This window comes from Aspergillus caelatus (genome assembly GCF_009193585.1).
Source record: "Aspergillus caelatus strain CBS 763.97 unplaced genomic scaffold BDV27scaffold_55, whole genome shotgun sequence".
Classification (NCBI taxonomy): domain Eukaryota; kingdom Fungi; phylum Ascomycota; class Eurotiomycetes; order Eurotiales; family Aspergillaceae; genus Aspergillus; species Aspergillus caelatus.
This window is the reverse complement of record NW_022475318.1, coordinates 38,254-54,863: the sequence shown is the minus strand read 5'-3', so window position 1 is coordinate 54,863 and position 16,610 is coordinate 38,254. Positions and strand designations below refer to the sequence as shown.

At 50.6% G+C, this 16,610-nt stretch overlaps 5 protein-coding genes across 5 annotated transcripts; 4 read left to right on the top strand and 1 right to left on the bottom strand.

The window, feature by feature from the left end:
* The first annotated feature begins 391 nt into the window (after positions 1-391).
* Positions 392-3,885, top strand: atg1 (serine/threonine protein kinase ATG1). Its single transcript, XM_032078018.1, has 3 exons — positions 392-784; positions 871-3,502; positions 3,557-3,885. Exons 1-3 carry the CDS (start codon positions 659-661, stop codon positions 3,706-3,708), a joined length of 2,910 nt encoding a protein of 969 aa, XP_031929267.1. The 5' UTR covers positions 392-658; the 3' UTR covers positions 3,709-3,885.
* Positions 3,886-4,922: 1,037 nt separating this feature from the next.
* Positions 4,923-7,091, top strand: BDV27DRAFT_94735 (high affinity methionine permease). Its single transcript, XM_032078017.1, has 4 exons — positions 4,923-5,184; positions 5,243-5,474; positions 5,537-5,990; positions 6,042-7,091. The coding sequence occupies exons 1-4, from the start codon at positions 5,088-5,090 to the stop codon at positions 6,885-6,887; spliced, it is 1,629 nt and encodes a 542-aa protein (XP_031929266.1). The 5' UTR covers positions 4,923-5,087; the 3' UTR covers positions 6,888-7,091.
* Positions 7,092-7,947: 856 nt separating this feature from the next.
* BDV27DRAFT_143809 (M1 family metallopeptidase) lies at positions 7,948-10,704 on the top strand (the record flags this gene model as incomplete). The annotated part of the gene is made up of 3 exons (XM_032070162.1): positions 7,948-8,096; positions 8,153-10,523; positions 10,576-10,704. The coding sequence occupies 3 exons, from the start codon at positions 7,948-7,950 to the stop codon at positions 10,702-10,704; spliced, it is 2,649 nt and encodes an 882-aa protein (XP_031929265.1).
* Positions 10,705-10,901: 197 nt separating this feature from the next.
* On the bottom strand, positions 10,902-13,906 carry prp28 (mRNA splicing protein PRP28). The gene is made up of 3 exons (XM_032066378.1): positions 13,329-13,906; positions 11,247-13,210; positions 10,902-11,178 (listed from the first exon to the last, which is right to left on the bottom strand). The coding sequence occupies exons 1-3, from the start codon at positions 13,617-13,619 to the stop codon at positions 11,028-11,030; spliced, it is 2,406 nt and encodes an 801-aa protein (XP_031929264.1). The 5' UTR covers positions 13,620-13,906; the 3' UTR covers positions 10,902-11,027.
* A 116-nt stretch (positions 13,907-14,022) lies between these two features.
* BDV27DRAFT_94716 (uncharacterized protein) lies at positions 14,023-16,307 on the top strand. The gene is made up of 5 exons (XM_032078016.1): positions 14,023-14,288; positions 14,349-14,558; positions 14,619-15,097; positions 15,151-15,378; positions 15,430-16,307. The coding sequence occupies exons 1-5, from the start codon at positions 14,070-14,072 to the stop codon at positions 16,217-16,219; spliced, it is 1,926 nt and encodes a 641-aa protein (XP_031929263.1). The 5' UTR covers positions 14,023-14,069; the 3' UTR covers positions 16,220-16,307.
* The last annotated feature ends 303 nt before the right edge of the window (positions 16,308-16,610 follow it).

Genomic DNA, 16,610 nt, shown 5'->3' with positions numbered 1-16,610 from the left:
TTGTCACCCGCCCTGGCCTCATCACATCATCCTCCACTGATACGCCAGAGCCAGTACTTCTCTCCTTTTCTTCTGTCCATTTGCCTCGATTTGACACTCTCCTTTTCCTCTGATCTTCCACCATTTTGCGTTTTCTCACATCGACGCTTGTACCACCTTCTATAGAGTGTTATCGGGGATAATCCCGACCATCATCGACCTTGATCAACATCCTTGGCTACCTCCTGCAGCTATCGCCTTCCTATCAGCGTAGAGCACCCGTTTCCGCCTCACCGCTCTCGTACGCCTGTATACTGCTCCCATCCTTGTCGTTGCTGCTCACCTCGACACTTCTCCTTCTCAGCGACTTGGTCCACTTTCTGTCGTTTCGGTCCTTGACGTCCGATAGCCCGTCCATCATCTCCTCCCTCGTTCCACGGCTCCCGGCTTCTGCTTTCCTTCTACATACCTTTCTCCGCCCTTTGCCCCAGCCTTATCTTATTCTTGATTGCTCCCTATCGACCAGCCCTCGGGACATCATCTCTTCCTTCCCCTGATGGGCCACTTCCATCATCAATCGTTGTTGCTGCCGTTGCTGAGGTAGTTGTGTGGCCGTCGGGGCGTGGTTGGTTTTTTGTAGACGCTTGTCTTAGGGCGTTATCGTCGCCCTGTTTGCAGTATGTCGTCTTCACACCACAGGAGGTCCAGGGAGACCTCCCATGCCGAGATGCCCATTGGCCGTTATACTAGATTGGATGAGATTGGCCGAGGGAGTTTTGCTACAGTCTATCAGGGTGTCCATACGGTAAGTCTAGATTCGTTAAGGTTCATTAGGTCTCTTTAGGTGGAGCTATAACGGGGGGCTAATGCTAATTACTTTTGGGCTTCTAGAAATCACGTACATACGTCGCCATCAAGTCCGTCAACCTCTCCAAATTGAATAAGAAGCTAAAAGAGAACCTTTCCTCGGAGATTCATATCCTGAAAGGGCTATACCATCCACACATCGTTGCCCTCATTGACTGCCATGAGACGACTTCACACATCCACCTGGTGATGGAATACTGTGCCTTGGGAGATCTGTCACTGTTCATCAAGCGCCGAGATACACTCGGGGACCATCGATATACGCAGGACATGATTGCGAAGTATCCGAACCCCCGTGGCGGCGCACTGAATGAAGTGGTCGTCCGCCATTTCCTCAAGCAGCTGGCAAGCGCCTTGAAATTTCTACGAGATCGAAACTTGATCCACCGTGACATTAAACCACAAAATCTTCTACTGTGTCCGTCTCCGTCATCATACCGGAGTGGCGCGGCCCAGGTCGTGCCGTTCAAAGGGTGTGAAGAATCCTTTAGCCCTGCAACGGGACTGGAATCTTTACCAATGCTCAAGATTGCGGATTTCGGGTTTGCTCGGTCTCTTCCGTCGACATCGCTTGCGGAAACATTGTGTGGCTCCCCTCTGTATATGGCTCCCGAAATCCTGCGGTACGAGAAGTACGACGCTAAAGCAGATCTTTGGTCTGTGGGCACCGTGCTCTATGAGATGGTGGTGGGAAAACCTCCTTTTCGGGCAACGAACCATGTGGAGCTACTTCGAAAGATTGAGAAAGGAGAGGACAGGATCAAGTTCCCCGAGGAGAATCCTGCCTCGGATCAAATAAAGTCCCTGATTCGAATGCTACTGAAGCGGAATCCCGTGGAACGTATGAATTTTTCCGATTTCTTCGATTGCGACACTATCACAGGACCTATCCCGGGGTTAATAGCTGATGATGCTCCATCGACGTCCCGCCGTTCATCGGTCGCGGTGGACACTACCGGATCGACATCTCGTCCCCAGTCTCGAACGGGGTCAAGGACCCCCACCGGGATGAAACGTGAGAAAGATGCCTCGTATCCCGGAAAAAAGGATGATCTGGAATCATACCCAGCTGCTCATCGATCTCCCGCGCAGAGGTCGGACACTCCGCCGGCTTCCTCATCCCCTATGCGTAGGATGGAAAGTGTGGACCGGCCGACTACATCTAAAGAACCGGCAACCGCGACACCTCAGCGACCGAGTGCGGTGTCCCTTGCCACGGCTCCCGGTCGTCAGGAGCTTGTAGATCGAAACGCTACGGCCGCTGTAATGGAGCGGCAGAGGAGCCGAAATACCTACGCGGGCATACCACAAACCGAGAAGCAAGCCGAGAAAACGAAAGAGGAAAGTGAGCGCGCGGCACAAGAAGTTGCGTTTGAGAGAGACTATGTGCTCGTAGAGAAACGTGCTGTGGAGGTGAACGCTTTTGCAGATGAGTTGGCACATAGTCCTCGGATCCAAGGTGGCTTCCCCAGGAACGCCTATGCCCTATCGCGTCGTCCAGGCACCCAAGGCTCGTCCACAGCGACAGCTACGTCACCCTTGGCTACTACAGGTAAAGCAATGCAGGTTGCTTCTGGACGAGCTCGGGCTGATTCGACGCACACTCGTCAAGGTTCCTACGAGCGTCGATACGGCCAGAGTCCTACGTCCGCCATCTCAAAAGCACTCCACATGGCTAGCGGACGCTTGTTTGGGATGGGCTTCTCGCCACCCATGACTATTACGAAAGGAGGGCGCTCTCCCCCACTGGGCTACAACCCCTTCCCGGCGTATCCGGCGGCGCAAGGTAGCTTGATGGTTGTCGGGGATGGAGCAAGGACCAACGTGACCCTAGATGAGGACGCGAAGACCGTCCAAGTGATCGAGGAGTGTGCCACGCGAAGTGACGTGGTGTACGGCTTCGCTGAGGTCAAGTACAAGCAACTCATCCCACTGGCACCATCCGTTCAAACGGACCCTTCGGGAAGGGCTAATGTGCCCGGCGGGGAGCGGGATCCTACCGATCTGACGGATGGTGGGCTCACAGTTGATGCCGTTGTAACGTTGTCCGAGGAAGCCCTCGTTCTCTACGTCAAAGCACTTTCTTTGTTGGCAAAATCGATGGATATCGCTGGCGCTTGGTGGACTCGGAAGAACCGTGGAGAAGCCTTTGGCGAATCGGCCATGGGGAGGACGGACGCCACAAGCACGCTTGTCAGCAACCGGATTAACAATGTCGTACAATGGGTGCGAAACCGTTTCAATGAGGTGTTGGAAAAGGCAGAATTTGTTCGTCTGAAGTTAATCGAGGGCCAGAAACGCTTGCCACAAGATCACCCCAGTCATCCCAGTAATCACTCCATCGGCTCCTCCGTCGGCGCCGGCGCATCTACGGATGTTGTCGTGAGTTCGGGTGTAACGGCGGAGAAGCTAATGTATGATCGGGCACTAGAGATGAGTCGGGCAGCCGCCATCAATGAACTTACGGGCGAGGACCTTTCCGGGTGCGAGATAGCGTATGTCACAGCCATTCGGATGTTGGAAGCTGTACTAGAGGAAGAAGAGGTATCCCGGTCTGGGCCAGGAAGCGGCACCGACAAAGGCGATGCTCGGCGAGATAGTGACAAAGTCATGTTGGATGGCGTACGGGTGGAAGACCGACAAGTGGTGATGAAATGTGAGTTATCCCGCGCACATAATGGGTAAATTTCTCTTCTGACGGGTCATGCAGTGGTGTCCAGCATCAGGGGTCGCTTGGCATCCCTGCGCAAGAAACTCGCCCTGTTGGCAAAGCGGCAGAGCCCACCTTCTAGCGTTCCTGGCAAAGTGGCTCCGTCCAGTCTGGTGCCTGCTGCTCAGGCCGTCTCAACAACGCCCAGATAGAACATGGAACTTCTAATCTCATGCATGCAGGTACATGCTACATCAAGATATAGTTCCTTTCTCTTCGGTATTTTCATTTCTCCTGCATTCTATCTCCTTTTTATATCTAATCAATCCGTGTGCGAGTTCATATATGGCGCTTTATGTTGAAGACTTGTCAGCGCTTTTTTTTTTTTTGAGAATGGCTTCCTTTTCAGAAAAGGTTTGCCTCTGAACGACGTCACACATTCCAACGGTTGTCAGTGGCTATGTGAACATGTCCGGAGAAATTTCCTAAAAGAATCCTAATTATAGAACCAAGTGGTTTTTTCTTTTCTTTTTTCTTTTCGTATTTTCTACGTCCTTGCAGCTTCGATGTTCATTGTCACGAGAAAGTAGTCTATCTTTATACTGCTTTGATTTGGCGTTTGAGGTGGGAGAAGTATACAAATTGCCACAACTTGGATATGAATGATGAAGCTACGGCTTGGGAGTCTGGGTGGGCGCAGGATTGAAATTTTTCTTGATTTGAACAGAGACCATTACCAGACCACTTTTGTATTGTACATAATTAATTGAACGAAAATTCTTTTGCACACGATTTCCTGTTTTTCTTTTTCTTTCTGAGGCTTTTTTTTGTACTGTTTCAACTAACTGCGGATACCTTGACTCATTAGGCCGAGCGTTGGATATAGAGCTGGGAAATAATGACGATCTAGGCCTAATTGCATCAAGAATAGCGGATCTTCCGCAAGCGAAAACCCTCACGGGCGCCGAGGCTATCACGCCATCGATTTCTTTTTGTCACGAAAAAGGGTTCATAACGATTGAGAGCTCTGGATCTCGTGGATATGTGGATCTTCCCTCGGTTTGGCTCCGCTGCAGAACCAAACTTTTTTTTTTTGCCCTTTTTCGCCTTCATAAAATTAATTGCGTTATGGGCTCAACCATGTGGCACTCACGTCTAAATTTTTTAAATTTTTTTTTTTATTTCTCTGCGCCATCTGTTAATGATATCTTTCGTTTAGCTCAATTTCTTTCTTTTAATCATTCTTATATGCATATTTGACGGAGAGAGCTTAAATCTCCCGGTCATAAGATACCCTGATTCAATCCCTGTCAGCATTGCACCTTTTTCGCTCTTTCTTACGAGGTTGCATGGTCTTTATAATATAAGACTTTTTTTCCTTTTTAGGCGGTTGCCAACACCAGCCTCGACGCACCGGCCTGATTGCATCAGATTTAGGCCCAGCACATCATCACATCTCGTGGTGTACGTCCGTCGTTAACCGCTGGATCTGCTCAATATAATCCTTTCGTTCGCCCGCTTTCTTCTCCATAGCTTCTAGAGCTTCTGTGGAGAACATTCTTGAGCTTTAGGCTAAAATTTCCGCATTACTATGAGCGATTCAGCTTCGAAATCCGCGAAGGGAGTCATGCCGGACACAAAGGCCCTGGAAGAAGGGCCCCGGAGGACTGATGGTGTCTCTCAGCTATGTATGTATTATGATCGACCTTGATTTATTGGAAGTCATGATCTAACTATACCGTGCAGATGAGGGTAATGTCTTCGATGCAACACCAGAAGACCGCCGTCAAATTGGCGTGGTCAGCGCCTCGTTCCTGATCTTCAACAGAGTCATTGGAACTGGTATCTTTGCTACGCCAAGTACTATCCTGTCGTTGTCCGGTAGTGTTGGACTTTCCCTGTTCATGTGGGTGATTGGCACCATCATTGCCATGGCCGGTACCGCCGTGTACCTGGAATGGGGTACCGCTATTCCAAAGTACGTTAACTACCGTCCTGAAATAATTTTCCATTGAGATCAGTCGGACTAACTATGCCCAGGAACGGTGGTGAAAAGAACTATCTTGAATATGTCTTCAAGAAGCCCAAGTTCCTCATAACATGCATGTATGCTTCTTACGTCATGTTGCTTGGCTGGGCTGCGAGCAACAGTGTGGTGTTCGGCGAGTACATCCTCAATGCCGCTGATGTCGAGGTTGACCGTTGGAACCAACGTGGCATTGGTTTGGCCTGTATCTCTGCTGCCTTCCTCATTCATGCCTTCGCCTTGAAATGGGGTCTTCATCTCCAAAACTTCCTTGGTGTGGTCAAGCTTGTCATCATCGTGTTCGTCGTCGTTTGTGGCTTTGTTGCCCTCGGGGGTCATATGAAGATCGAGGACCACCCTCATAACTTCCGCAACGCCTTTGAGGGCACAACGAATAGCGGTTATGGAATCGTGATGTCGCTATATAACGTTATCTGGTCATTCATCGGCTACTCGAATGCCAACTATGTAAGTAATGCCGACTAGTATCGCACGACGCCATTTTCTAACTAGTCGCAGGCTTTGAGTGAGACCAAGAACCCCACACGCACATTGAAGATCGCCGCGCCAATCGCCATTGGATCCGTTGGAGTTCTTTACATGCTCTGCAACATCGCCTATTTCGCCGCCGTGCCCCGAGAACAATTTCTTAGTTCCGGCCAGACTGTCGCCGCCGTCTTTTTCGGTAACATGTTTGGCCCGCGGGCGGAGAAAGTTATGTCGGTCTTCGTCGCCTTGTCGGCATTTGGCAATGTCTTGTCGGTGATCTTCTCACAAGGTCGAATCGTCCAAGAGCTGGGACGTGAGGGTGTCCTGCCTCTCTCGAAGTTTTTCGCTAGCAACAAGCCATTCAACGCGCCGGCCGCTGGTCTGTTTGAGCACTACATCGTCTCGATTATCATCTTGTTGGCCCCTCCTCCAGGAGACGCTTATAACTTCTTGGTCAACCTTATTTCGTACCCGCTCGCCATCATCAACGTCTTTGTATCTGGCGGCCTCGTTTATGTTTACTTCACCCACAAGACGAAGTTCCCCGACTGGAACCCCGGTATCCGCGCGACACTTCCTGTGACCATCTTCTTCTGCCTGTCCAATATGTATCTGGTGGTGGCACCGTACGTGCCCCCAAGTGCCGGACAGAGCGTCTACGAGGAACTCCCATACTACCTGCACTGCGTGGTGGCCCTGGGCATCTTCGCAGCCGGTGGAATCTATTACCTCGTGTGGGCCGTCTTGCTTCCACGCTTGGGCAACTATGTGATGGTCAAGGAAACCGTGGTGGATGCGGACGGCTGGTCTCGGAGTGTTATCTCGCGTCTCCCGTTGGCCGAAGCCGAATCCGCAGCGAGACAAGAGCACTCCTAAGATTGTTTAGGGCAACCTGGACATGATTTATGAGTTCAAGATTCAACATCATTATTTTCAAGCGTAATCATAATGTTTACAGCGGAGCATTTGTTTGGAGTTGGGAATTTCTGGGGATTTTTTGATTTTGCACATTTGGTTTGGTCAACAAAGTTATACCCCGGTTCAACATGTTACGGATACCACTTCGATTCTTAATAGTATAGATCTATATATAGAGATATGAAAAATTTCGATTACTTTCAATAATAGACTTTTTTGGAAGAGATTTATGTGTCCCAGTCATCTATGGAAGCCCATGCACAAAGGGATGCAAAAAAAAAATTTGCAGTCATGGACCCCTCAAACTGGCTGGTGTACGGTCTTGCAAGTACTGCCCTCGAGAGGGCAGCTCGACAACGATCTGCCTGTGGGGGGAAAACATGGCATTTGCTGTATGTGAGTATTACTTGCTGAAAGAATGTATATGTATGAGGGTCTGTTAGACCAAGGCAGCGTCGTGAGAAATTTATAGCAGAAAAATAACGGAACAATTGTAATTCCGCCACTAGATTGGGCAACAAGCTGGACAAGGACGAGCAACCGATTGGCCAGAGGCGAACGGGAGGCGAGACTCACCGCCTGCCGCTAGGGGCCAACCGCCGGTGGTTTTCTCTGGATGTGCAAATCAACACTTCGCGTTTTCCATTGTCTCCATACTAGTAGTCTGATTGTTTACTAGTAGGTGGGAGGTATTGTTGTCTGATTAGTTCATTGGGAACTACTACCCCTCTTCCACCCTTTCCACCCTTTCTCTTATCCTTTCCCTTCCATTCAGCGGGGCGGCATGCGTCGCTTCTCTTCTACGCGGTTACCGCCGCTGGTACTAAACTCAGCGAAGAAGCCACCGCTTTCCTTCCCCTCCAGAAGTCCCCTCCTCTTCTCTCGTTCCTTATCTGTCCCCTCTTCTACGACTGCTACTTCTTCTCCCTCCTCCACCTCATCGCCCTCCGCCAACCGCTTATCCTCCCGCCGTTCTCCCCTTTCTCAAATCTCCAAGCGTTACTGCTCCTATCGCAGGATGTGTCGTCGTGCTGACGTGCCTTCGGGCTCGACGAACATCACCCATGGCCGTGAGGTCCTGCCCACCAATGTCAAGCCGGTCCATTATGACCTGACCTTGGAGCCGAACTTCGAGTCTTTCAAATATGAGGGCACCGTTGTGATCGAGTATGTATCCATGTGATATAACATCTGTCCGTGATCCAAGCTCATGGTTAGCGTAGCCTCCAGGTCACCGAAGACACCACTTCCATTTCCCTCAACTCCAACGAGATCGACATCCACAGTGCCATCGTCTCCGCTCAGGGCTCCGTCGTCACCTCCAGCCCGGAGATCTCCATCAACAAGGATAACCAGGTAGCTACCGTCAAGTTCGCCGAGACGATTCCCGCCGGATCCTCCGCTCAGCTGAAGCTCACCTTCACCGGCATCCTCAATGACAATATGGCCGGTTTCTACCGGTCGTCCTACAAGACAAAAGACGGTGAGACCAAATATCTTGCTTCGACGCAGATGGAGCCCACGGATGCCCGCAGAGCGTTCCCCTGCTTCGACGAACCTGCCCTCAAGGCCAAGTTCACTGTGACTTTGATCGCTGACAAGAGCATGACCTGCCTGAGCAACATGGACGTTGCATCGGAGACTGATGCCGAGGGCGGCAAGAAGGTCGTCAAGTTCAACACTTCCCCGCTCATGTCCACTTACCTGGTGGCTTTCATTGTCGGCCATCTGAACTACATTGAGACGAAGGACTTCCGTGTCCCCATCCGTGTGTATGCTACTCCGGATCAGGATATTGAGCATGGTCGCTTCTCGTTGGATCTGGCCGCTAAGACACTGGCGTTCTACGAGAAGGCTTTTGATAACTCTTTCCCTCTCCCTAAGATGGACATGGTCGCCGTGCCGGACTTCAGTGCAGGCGCCATGGAGAACTGGGGTCTGATCACCTATCGTATCGTCGATGTGCTCTTGGACGAGAAGAACAGCGGTGCTTCGCGCAAGGAGCGTATTGCCGAGGTTGTTCAGCACGAATTGGCCCACCAGTGGTTCGGAAATCTTGTCACCATGGATTTCTGGGATGGTCTTTGGCTCAACGAAGGCTTTGCCACCTGGATGTCGTGGTACTCTTGCAACAGCTTCTTCCCCGAGTGGAAGGTCTGGCAGACTTACGTCATCGACAGCTTGCAGGGCGCGCTTTCCCTCGACTCTCTGCGTAGTAGCCACCCTATCGAGGTGCCTGTCAAGCGTGCCGACGAGATCAACCAGATCTTCGATGCCATTTCCTACATGAAGGGTTCCTCTGTCCTGCGTATGATCTCTAAGTACCTGGGAGAGGATGTTTTCATCCAGGGTGTCCGCAACTACATCAAGAAGCACGCTTATGGAAACACCCAGACTGGTGACCTGTGGGCTGCTCTCGCTGACGCAAGTGGAAAGCCTGTGGAGCAGGTCATGGACATCTGGACCAAGAATGTCGGATTCCCTGTGGTCACTGTGGCCGAGGATGCTGCCAGCTCGTCGATCAAGTTGACCCAGAACCGCTTCCTGCGTACTGGTGATGTCCGCCCAGAAGAGGACACTACTCTTTACCCTGTCATGTTGGGCTTGCGTACCAAGCAAGGTCTTGATGAAAACACCATGTTGACTGAGCGTGAGGGCCAGTTCAAGGTTCCGGACCTTGATTTCTACAAGCTGAACGCTGACCATTCTGCTATCTATCGCACCTCCTATACCCCTGAACGGCTCACTAAGCTCGGTGAGGCGGCCAAGCAGGGCCTGCTGACGGTCGAAGACCGTGCCGGTATGATTGCAGATGCTGGTGCCCTCGCTTCGTCTGGCTACCAGAGCACCTCTGGTTTGCTCTCGCTCCTCAAGGGCTTTGACAACGAATCGGAGTTTATCGTGTGGAATGAGATCGTGGCCCGCGTTGGCACTCTCCGGGCCGCATGGCTCTTCGAGGATATCCAAGCTAGGGATGCCCTGAAGGCGTTCCAGCGCGCTTTGGTCAGCTGCAAGACTCACGAGATTGGCTGGGAATTCTCAGAGAAGGACGGCCACATCCTGCAGCAGTTCAAGGCGCTCTTGTTCAGCGCTGCCGGCTCGGCCGAGGATCCAGTTGTCGTCAAGGCTGCCCAGGAGATGTTCCAACGCTTTGCTGCGGGCGAAACCAGCGCCATCCATCCCAACATCCGCGGTAGCGTTTTCAGCATTGTTCTGAAGAACGGTGGCGAGAAGGAGTACAATGTCGTGTACGACCGATTCCGCAACGCTCCTACTTCTGATGAGAAGACCACGGCTCTTCGCTGCCTCGGCTCTGCTGAAGACCCGGCTCTCATCCAACGTACTCTGGGTCTTGCCCTCAGTGATGAAGTTAAGAACCAGGATATCTACATGCCTCTTGGCGGTCTGCGCAACCACACAGCCGGTATTGAGGCTCGCTGGGCTTGGATGAAGAACAACTGGGATGCACTCTACAAGCGTCTGCCTCCGGGACTTGGTATGCTGGGCACTGTTGTTCAACTCACTACTTCCAGCTTCTGCACCGAGTCGCAGTTGAAGGAGGTGGAGGACTTCTTCAAGGACAAGGATACTAAGGTAAGTTCGAATTGTACATGGCGCCTATTATCAGTGACTAACACCCCTTTAGGGCTTTGATCGTGCTGTTGAGCAGAGTCTTGATGCCATCCGGGCCAAGATCAACTGGATCAACCGTGACCGCGCTGACGTGGAATCTTGGCTGAAGTCGAATGCCTATCTCCGCGATGGCAAGCTGTGAGGGATAACATACCAGCAAGTATGCAATAATGAATTGAGTGTGGGATGACGGACATGTTAAGGACTGCTGGTCCTGGCACAAATCATTGCATCACGCCTAACTGGGTTAATGATTCAAAATCTGCGGATCAGATTCCTATGTATACTAGAAAATACCATTCAGCTCTCTACCGAGTACATACAACGTTGAGTATACATAATATGGAAATTATTTGATAATCAAGCCCTGTTCGATCTCGATGGAACTAATATAATACGAGAGGAATGGAAAACCTTCCTTCAAATTTTGATATCATATGGACATTAACACCCGGCATTAGACTATCACCATCCACCCTTTGACCCGAACGCAGAGTTGTCATCATTCTTCTTCGAAAACCCGCGCGTAGGTTTCGATTGTGCAGCTTCATGCTTGCGCAGTTCCTCCGGTAGTCGAGAGATGGGTGATTTGATGAGCATCTGCTTGAGGTCGTACCTATAAATCCATTAACATACCCGCCCGATACCACCAATATCAATAGAAGGAGAGAATGGAAAACATACATAACATCCGTATCCTCATTACCCAAGAAAGTAATAGCCACACCACTCTTACCTGCACGACCGGTACGACCGATACGATGAGTGTAGCTCTCAATCGTGGTCGCCATGTTAAAGTTGATAACCAGACTGACGTCAGGAACATCGATACCTCTCCCAGCCAGATCGGTAGCGACCAGAACATCCGTTTGGCCGTTCCGTACGGACGCCAGGGCAGCTTCACGCTGTTCCTGGGTCTTACTTCCGTGCAAGGTAACAGAGGAGAAGCCCCATTGTTTGATTTCGCGGGCGATAGCATCACAGTTCCGCTTGATGTTGACGAAGACGATGATCGGCGGCCGGAATTCGCCGGACGAGAGAATATCGCCCAGGCGTTTCTTGCGCTTGTCTTCGCCTGCGATGAACTCGACGCGCTGTTCGACGGTGTCGACGGCTTCGCCAGCGCTACCAATTGTGACGATGGCTGGGCGACGGAGGTATTTGCGGGCGATACGTTCCACAGCTGTGGGCATTGTCGCTGTGTACATCATTGTTTGGCGGTAACGGTCTTTTGAGCCAATATGTTGGCTCATGGCCATTGAGTTCTCGGCTTCCTCGCTGTCGGGCTTTTCGTTGGAGACGGGAAGGGCGTCGAGGATCTTGTTGACAGGTTCTTCGAAACCTAGGTCGATCATACGATCTGCTTCGTCCATGATGACGTAGCAACATTGGCTGAGGACTAGCATGCGGCGTTCGATGCAGTCGACTAGACGACCAGGGGTGGCGATGATGATTTCTGCACCGTTGCGGAGACTGTAGGCTTGTTCTTCGAAGGAGTGACCTCCGACTATACTGACAACGTTGAAGCCGAGGGGTTCTGTGAATTTCTTGGCTTCGATCTCGATCTGCTGGGCCAATTCACGGGTCGGGGCGAGGACGATGGCGTAGGGGCCGTCATTCTTTCTCCATTCGAATTCGTCGATGCGAGGCAGTTCGGCGATGTAAACTAGCAGGGGGAGGAGGAAGGCTGCTGTCTTACCGGAACCGGTGACGGCGACACCGATGAGGTCGCGAGACTGCATGGCAATGGGGATAGCAGCACGTTGAATGGGCGTAGGATCCTTGTAGCCAACCTTGTTGATAAGCTCCATAAGACGTTTGGGGAGACCGGACTCTTCCCACGACCGCATGGGGTTTGGTACACTTCCACCCTTGGTACTGATGTTGAAGTCTTCCTTGAAGATACGCCAGTCACGCTCGCGCATGTGCTCCAGTTTCTTCTCGCTCCAGTGTTTGTCAAGCTGGTTGCGGGTGCTCTCTTCTCTCCGCCGGCGCTCCATTTCCAGGATCTCTCGGGCCCGAATACCTCCCGCTTCGTGATCGCGGTCCTCTAGGGCTCGTGCATACTTCTTCGCCACGTTGTCGGCGACATCGTCTCCGAAACCTGCCAGTCGGCCACGTCCGAAGAAATTCGCTTCATGTCGATTTTGATACAGGGGGTTATAGTCTCCACTTGTGTCTTCTTCTGCGTTCCACTCGAAATTGAACTTCCGGTCTGTTGTCCTCTTTCGCTTCTTCTTTGCCGAGAAGGTTGACGTCTGGTCTGCGCCCATGTACCTCTGCTTAACCAATGCCACCTGAGCGGCTACTTCATCGTCATCTACTGGTCGCCTGTCGCCTTTCGAACCTGTATGACTAGAAGACATTGACTTCGGTGGTGGAGGCGGCGATAGGTCGCGGTTTTTATTACGGGCGTGGGAATTGCGCATCGCAGCTGGTGCGGTAGGGGCGTCTGAGCTTCTCATAGCCCGGGGACCGGTGGGTATAGACCTTCCATCGCCGTTATTGACTTCAGAGCTAACTGAAGGCGACTGGGTCGCACTCCTGTCGACACCATTGGATGTCTTTAGCCTTCGTTCTGCTTCGACTTCCTTTGCTCGCTTTTCCAGGGCGATTCGTTCTCTCTCGGCTTTCGACAAGAATTTCGGCTGTATACAAACACTACTATTAGCTATGCACGTTTACGCGCAGCTCCCAGAGCCAGCCAGCAAGAATTGACATCGTATGCCAAGCTCGTAGAAAGCAAGAGATAAGTGAAAAACATACCCTAGCAGCTGCCGCATCAGCTTCCCTCTTTTTGCGAACCAATTCCTCTACACTCAACGGTGTAGCCGCCGGCTTCTTTGCGCCCCATCCCACCTTCTTCTTCTTTGGTTCAGGTGGCGGAGGTGCAGGAGGAAGGTCTTCGGGCGGTGGAGGCGCCGCGGCCTCTGGTGGCGGAGGAGGGGCGGACTCTTCTGGGGGAGGCGGAGGGGGGGTAGGAGGTCGCTCGATGGGTTCCGGAGGTGGTTGTGGAGGGAGTACCTCTGACGAACCGTTCATCACGATATCGTCCATGATGGCGAATGCAAATAGCGACTGAAAGAGGGTGTTTCAGATCACCAATGACTATACGCAACGCCGCGGTAGAATTTATACGGCCAGGCGGAGGAGCTTGTCGCGCAGTCACGTGTGCGATTAGCCCCAGGATATGTCTTTGTTTGATTCGGGGTGGTTGGAATAGATGCTCTGGAGTCTTGAGTGAAACTGTTCCTCTTTCTATAGCTTTACGGGCTGGTGTTTATTACGGTAGATACATGAATATCAGGTTGATAGAAACTTAATATATACTGCCCCGATTATAAGGCGGTGCTAGATATTGGCCAATTAGAAGGATGAGGGAATACTGATATGTGATCTGCGAGGACGACATGTTGCCTTCCGTGGGCGCCTATTGCAAATATCTATGATTATATTTTTTACAAGAATCAAGATTTGGACTCATTTGAAGTAGGATATCAGTGCACGATGAGCAACGAACAAGAAATACCTGGTGGGTTCCAGGATACGGACACCCATGATCATGCCGTATTAGCGCCAAGGGAGAGCAATGCCGTTCAAAAGGCCAACAACCATGGAAAACAATCAGACATGAAGTGGAAGCAGGCTTCCAAGACAGTAGACGAACAACTTACGTCCGATCTGTCTAATGAGGATCTGTGGTTGCTTATTCGGAGGTTTAACAAGGTATGTCAAGTTCATCCCATCTACAGGAACTATAAATCATTTTAATGACCCCTCGAGTAGCAAATACATCATGTTAAAGCCTTACAAGGTCCTCCTCCAGATGAGCTGGATCTCAACCGGGCAGACGAGGAACAATTTCCCCCAGAAAAGCTGCGGGCAACTACTGAACGGTTCTATACTTCTGTGGTTGTTGGGTTGGTTAGTTTCTTCAGTCACATCACTAGACTGCGGTCATGGAGAGAGCCTAGGCGTACCGCAACGTTCTGCATAGTAAGTTACTGTCTTTTGTGTTGAACATGGAATATTGGTTTCAAACTAACTTGCTTAAAGGTGTACTTCGCAGCATGGTTTTTGGATATACTTGTTCCTATGACAACCTGTGTTCTTGTTGCGTTGATTCTATTCCCATCGACACGATCCCTGCTTTTCCCTCCTAGTAGCACTTCAGGAAGTGGCTCAGATGCTGGTGGCGCTGAGCAGTCTACGCGTGATAGCATCACCAGTGCTCCAGAGACATACAAAGGCGAAGCAGCAGAGCAGGAGGCCTCCAACTTGGTCAACGATATCGCCAATGTCGCTATGGAAAGTGCCCGAGGCAAATACGGCCAGTCAGTAATTGATGATGATGCTGAGGGGTCCTCTGAGCCTGAACCAGTCGATGTCGGGGCAATCACGGCAGATGTGCAAGCTGAGAATGCACCAGCCGAAGATAAAACTAAAAAGCCTATGAAGAAAAAAATGTCAAAGGCTACTAACCAGACGATGCGTATACTTGGTGATATCACAGATATATATGAGCAATTTTCCAAGTTAGTATTTACCCCAATACACAAAGAAATATCTCTGACCAAGGCCTGAATAGTCTTCTATCCCCTACACCACCGTTCCTTGCCATCGCACCCCGTCTGCAACTGGTAGGGATATTAATATCTATAGGTCTGATGTCTCTCGTCACGTCGAGCCATTTTATGATCAAATCTGGTAGCTTTTTCTTTGGACTGGCCATCTTTGGTGATCCTGTCTTGCAACGCACTATAGCCATCCTGAACGACAAGATTGCAAACTGGAAAGAGTACCTAGACTTACAAAAGTAATTCCCCTTACAAGAAGAGGAACACTATATATGCTAACTAGAATCTAGCACCCTTCTAAAAGGTGTCCCCACAAATGCCCAACTCACACTAGCCCTTCTTCGTCTTGGTGAAATCAACTCCACACCGTTGCCTCCACCCCCAAGCTCGCACAACAATGAACCCCTATGGCCTATTCGTCGCAAAGCTCCTGGTAGTATAACTTCGAGCAAAAGCAACGACGAACCCTCTACATCTCTCATATCCCAAACCCAAACCCCCAAAGCAGAACTTTCAAAAGCAGAAGCCCGCAAGAAAAAATGGTCCAAGATCCTCAAGTTCATCGGCCGAACAATCGCAACGGCAATGAAAGGCCACATCGCATTCGACCGCGCCATGAGAATCACTGAATCCGCAAGCACGAAAACCCTAGTTGGCCTGTTAAGCCGACGAGGCTGGATCACGGCACCACCTCTTGGGCCTCTCAAATTCGAGGCAAAGTTTGAGCGCAAGCGAGGTACAGTTGTCATCGACTCGTCGCAGGAGCAGCCCGTCCTCTATTTTACGACTTGTCAATCTGCTAAACTGGATGATTTGCGACTGGAGAACCAGAAGAAAGGTGCCATATTGTTTCAGATTCCTATCCCTGAGATCAAGGAACTGAAGAAAACGGAGGGGCTGGGTTGGAAGGGGAAGCTGATTGTTGAGTTGACGGCCGGGACCAAGGATTCTATTGATGGGTTGGTGATTTCGAGGATGGAGCCCCAATATCAATCTTATCATCTTACTGGTATGCGGGGAAGGAATCAGTTGTTTAATCGACTGATTGCTATGGATGCGCAGTTTTGGGAGAGTCATTGAGTTGGGTGTTTTCTTTTATATATCTATGTATATATATTTCTGGTGATTGGATTCTGTTTAGTTGATTTGAATAGTTCCGCGACAGACTTGGTTTCTATATAGCTATCGAGTGAGGAATATAAAGTCTTAACAATATATAAACGCTCGAATGTGGCCCTCCCATTAGTAGGAAGCTTTGGAGAGCTATACCATGGCAGTGGCTTTGATGGGCTATTGGGCTTATTAGTACTCACATGTTTTCAGTGAGTGCTGCTCTCAATATTTGGACTGTATCTACTCGAAGACTACTATTGTTGATTGATCCCTATTGTAAGCTACGATTTTGTCAAAGTATCTGTTCCTGTTTGCCTTTTTTTTGCGCCTGTAGATGCTTTATCGAAGGAGAGCTGAA

Excerpts from the sequence above, each read along its gene's own strand:
- atg1 (XM_032078018.1), top strand. The coding sequence starts at position 659 with ATGTCGTCTTCACACCACAGGAGGTCCAGGGAGACCTCCCATGCCGAG. Across the intron at positions 785-870 it reads TCTATCAGGGTGTCCATACG|AAATCACGTACATACGTCGC; the intron begins GTAAGTCTAGAT and ends TTGGGCTTCTAG. Across the intron at positions 3,503-3,556 it reads CCGACAAGTGGTGATGAAAT|TGGTGTCCAGCATCAGGGGT; the intron begins GTGAGTTATCCC and ends CGGGTCATGCAG.
- prp28 (XM_032066378.1), bottom strand. The coding sequence starts at position 13,619 with ATGGACGATATCGTGATGAACGGTTCGTCAGAGGTACTCCCTCCACAA. Across the intron at positions 13,211-13,328 it reads CTGATGCGGCAGCTGCTAGG|CCGAAATTCTTGTCGAAAGC; the intron begins GTATGTTTTTCA and ends GTTTGTATACAG. Across the intron at positions 11,179-11,246 it reads AATGAGGATACGGATGTTAT|GTACGACCTCAAGCAGATGC; the intron begins GTATGTTTTCCA and ends ATGGATTTATAG.
- BDV27DRAFT_94716 (XM_032078016.1), top strand. The coding sequence starts at position 14,070 with ATGAGCAACGAACAAGAAATACCTGGTGGGTTCCAGGATACGGACACC. Across the intron at positions 14,289-14,348 it reads TTATTCGGAGGTTTAACAAG|CAAATACATCATGTTAAAGC; the intron begins GTATGTCAAGTT and ends CCCCTCGAGTAG. Across the intron at positions 15,098-15,150 it reads ATATATGAGCAATTTTCCAA|TCTTCTATCCCCTACACCAC; the intron begins GTTAGTATTTAC and ends AGGCCTGAATAG.
- BDV27DRAFT_94735 (XM_032078017.1), top strand. The coding sequence starts at position 5,088 with ATGAGCGATTCAGCTTCGAAATCCGCGAAGGGAGTCATGCCGGACACA. Across the intron at positions 5,185-5,242 it reads TGATGGTGTCTCTCAGCTAT|ATGAGGGTAATGTCTTCGAT; the intron begins GTATGTATTATG and ends TATACCGTGCAG. Across the intron at positions 5,475-5,536 it reads TGGGGTACCGCTATTCCAAA|GAACGGTGGTGAAAAGAACT; the intron begins GTACGTTAACTA and ends AACTATGCCCAG.